Below are 3,642 nucleotides of genomic sequence, written 5' to 3'. Positions count from 1 at the left end.
TATATTGAGCAATTGAAAGTTGAAGCTGAAAAAACGTTTTATTGCTGTTTTAATCAATTTATTAAATAGAGCTTTTGAAAGCTTGGGCTAGTAAAAGATGATATGCTAATTAAAAGTTTAGGTACCACTGGCATAGATTCTCCAGAGATCCTTCATATTATGGCCATAAAATTCCAAAGAAAATTCAAACAAAAATCAGAATATAATACAAACATGAACATCATTGTGTTAAGGTACAAACGTGTGGGGCTCCTCCAAAGAATCTCTGGAGTAACATTACTCAATGGAGGAATAGCTTGGTGATCAAGGAGTCTCTCCAGGTTCAGTGGCTACTTCACTTCATTGAGAGGTTACAGCTCTGGTATTATGGACATAGGTGCAAGTGTGGCTGTGTTGTAAGAAGCTTGCTTCCCCAACCACATGGTTCCAGGTTCAGTCCCACTGTGTGGAATCATCGGCAAGTATCTTCTATTATAGCCCCAGGCCAACCAAAGCTTTGTGAGGGGATTTGGTTGACAGAAACTGAAAGAAGCCCATCGTATGTTTGTGTCTGTGTTTGTCCCCCACCACTGCTTGACAACCAGTGTTGGTGTGTTTATGTCCCTGTGACTTCGTGGTTCGGCAAAAGTGACTGATAGAATAAGTCCCAGGCTTTAAAAAAAAAACCATAAGCACTGGGGTCAATTCATTTGACTAAAAATTCTTCAAGGCATTAGATTTGCATGGTTGTACTCTACAAGAATAAAAATGTGATTAGAATGTTGCAGGAAAGAATCACAAGACAGATTCTTCAAGATGAGCCAACTGGCAGGAGACTTAGGGGCAGACCAAGAACGTGACGGTTGGATAATTAGTTGGTCACACCTGGGAATCCAGCACATGAGTATAATGATGGTTACATCTGATAGGACCCTTTGGGGGGAAGTGTCTGGGCTCTACTCCCATGACTCTCCCTGGAACAGTAGGCAGCAAATTGGTTGGATGGAATAAGACAACGAGCTGGCAGAATCGTCAGCACGTGGTACAAAATGTTTTGCAGCACTTTTGCATTTATTCTGACCCTTATTATCCTGAGTTCAAATCTTGTTGAGGTTAACTTTGTCTTTTACTTTAAAATAAAGTACCAATCAAGTACTGAGATCAAGGTATCGACTTACTCCCTCATCACCAAAAACTGCCGTAGATGTGGCTGGCTTAAATGCTGATATTGCTGTTCTTCAGAAAATATGGTATCCATGTTTGTAATTGATTCTAGTTTGTGCATTTGAACCGGTTATATCCGGCCAAAATATGCCTTCTGTTTTTATGATCAAACTGCCCTGATCTGACCTCTGACACACCTACCCTACAATGCCATTACAATGAGATAAAAATATTTCAAAGCTACGAGACAACACATGATTAATTCGAAACAATATGAATAAATATGCTTTACACTTGGCAGAGAGATTTGAATGCTAAAGGGTTAATACTGTAGTATGGGGATTGTTAGTTCTTCCTTGTTGCTTTTGATCTGAGGTCAGCTTTCAGACATTGCTTCTGGCCATGTCCATGCTGTATCTAGGACTACATTATTCAGTGTGCCATTCCTTAAGACTGGAGTGTGTTTTGAGGGAGAGTGGCTGTTATTTGTATCAGGTCAAGCACCTACATAGCAGACTCCCCCACGGGCTTCATATAACTGTTCTTATTGCTCACAGTAAAAAGGTAGACTAAAATATTCTACTTCTAAGCTATATTTAGTTATTCAGTTCTATATTTAAGAGATGAGGAATTATGTACATTATTTATATTTGACGGATATTTGTCCTCATCTTGTTTGTTGGCGTAGTGGTTGAGAGTGCGGGCTACTAACCCCAAGATTCCGAGTTCAATTTCAGGTAGTGACCTGAATAATAATAATAATAATAATAATAATAATATCGAAAAATACCTTAGGAATGAGAACCCATGTTTGAAATTTCCCCAAGACACCTGATGAAGGCTGGAGGGTATATCAGCCGAAACATTGTGTTAACAACAAACAAGAGGAGGACAAATATCTGTCAAATGTAAATAATGTTTATTTAGTTATGTTCTGTGATCAGATATTCTATTCTTGATCACCCTGTATTTGTGTAAGATATGGATCTGGGGCTACATTATCTTAGCTGCATGTGTCCTTCCTACTTTAAAATGATAGTGTGTGTTTTGAGGGAGATTGTCTGTTTCTAATATGCCAAACTAACATGTAGAGACTCAGAGACAATTAGTGGAAGTTTTGTTATGTGTAGATCTGGAATTAAATTGGCAGCCCATATAGCGGTTTAGATATGTTACTTAGTGAATCTGTTGAGGAGTTAGTGGCTATTCTCCTGGTAGAGGCCAGATGGAGAGATGTTGCATATTGTGTGGTAGGACACTAAACTATTTTTTTTTTTTTTAAATTGTATGTATACTAGTGGGTCATTACCTTTCATTTGATGTTGGTGCGGATGCAATTTCAGGTTAAATATTTGCTCTTTATGAATGTTTGTGTTCCATTCTCTCTTCATCTGTCCATACATCTTTTCTGTCTTTTAAATAAATATATCTGTACGTCCTGTATTTATATAACTGCGTGTGTGTGCATGTATATATGAAATAGTATGTTTACATATCTATCTTCTCTTTTATCTATGTGTGTGTGTGTGTATATATATATACTTTATTTAAAAGCAGCAGAAATATAACAAAAAAACCGTTACTCTGAGTTTCACGTTCCCGTTCATCGGACAATTTTGTTAGAAAAATCTAACAAAACTGTCCGATGAACGGGAACGTGAAACTCAGAGTAACGGTTTTTTTTGTTATATTTCTGCTGCTTTTAAATAAAGCATATTACTCTACCTCTGGTATTTGAGTACTCTTTTTTCCACCTTGTTGCACATTTCATGTGCTTACTCCGGTATATATATGCACACACACACACATGCACTCTTCTATCTTTATCTCTACCTACTAACTTCATTGATAATGTTGAAAAACCACATGAATCTCACAAACTCCTATGTTTCTACTACAAAACATGTTATATCTCCAACTATATTTCTGTTTTGTTCTTTCTTCCAGAGAGCCTTTTCAGCTTGGGTGAAAATGAACTTGGAAAACTATCAGACCGCAATAACCCTGATGCTAAGGTAAACTCACCAATATATTTGCAGTTCCACTCTTGTTTTACAAGTGACCCTGGTTTACCTTGCATTTGCACTACTAAACGTTAAATAGTATGGTGGAGACATTTTTCTCAAAAAAATTTAATAATCTATATATAGGCGTAGGAGTGGCTGTGTGGTAAGTAGCTTGCTTACCAACCACATGGTCCCGGGTTCAGTCCCACTGCGTGGCATCTTGGGCAAGTGCCTTCTACTATAGCCTCGGGCCGACCAATGCCTTGTGAGTGGATTTGGTAGACGGAAACTGAAAGAAGCCCGTCGTATATGTGTATATATATGTGTATGTGTGTGTGTGTGTTTGTATGTCTGTGTTTGTCCCCCCAACATCGCTTGACAACCGATGCTGGTGTGTTTATGTCCCCGTAACTTAGTGGTTCGGCAAAAGAGACCGATAGAATAAGTACTAGGCTTCCAAAGAATAAGTCCTGGGGTCGATTTCTTCGACTAA

The 3,642-nt window shown here is 38.2% G+C and overlaps 1 protein-coding gene across 1 annotated transcript in view; it reads left to right on the top strand.

Annotated features, from left to right (window-relative positions):
• Window positions 1-3,642, top strand: part of LOC106878492 (ubiquitin carboxyl-terminal hydrolase 40) — a 46,621-nt gene that overhangs the window by 3,794 nt on the left and 39,185 nt on the right. Inside the window, exon 2 of the mRNA XM_052970937.1 lies at window positions 3,091-3,158. Within this exon, the coding sequence (XP_052826897.1) occupies window positions 3,091-3,158 (68 nt within the window). The remainder of the gene's footprint in view (window positions 1-3,090; window positions 3,159-3,642) is intronic.

Source organism: Octopus bimaculoides, chromosome 9 (genome assembly GCF_001194135.2).
Source record: "Octopus bimaculoides isolate UCB-OBI-ISO-001 chromosome 9, ASM119413v2, whole genome shotgun sequence".
In the NCBI taxonomy this organism is placed as follows: domain Eukaryota; kingdom Metazoa; phylum Mollusca; class Cephalopoda; order Octopoda; family Octopodidae; genus Octopus; species Octopus bimaculoides.
The sequence above is the reverse complement of the archived record's forward strand: the minus strand, read 5'-3'. Positions and strand labels throughout refer to the sequence as shown.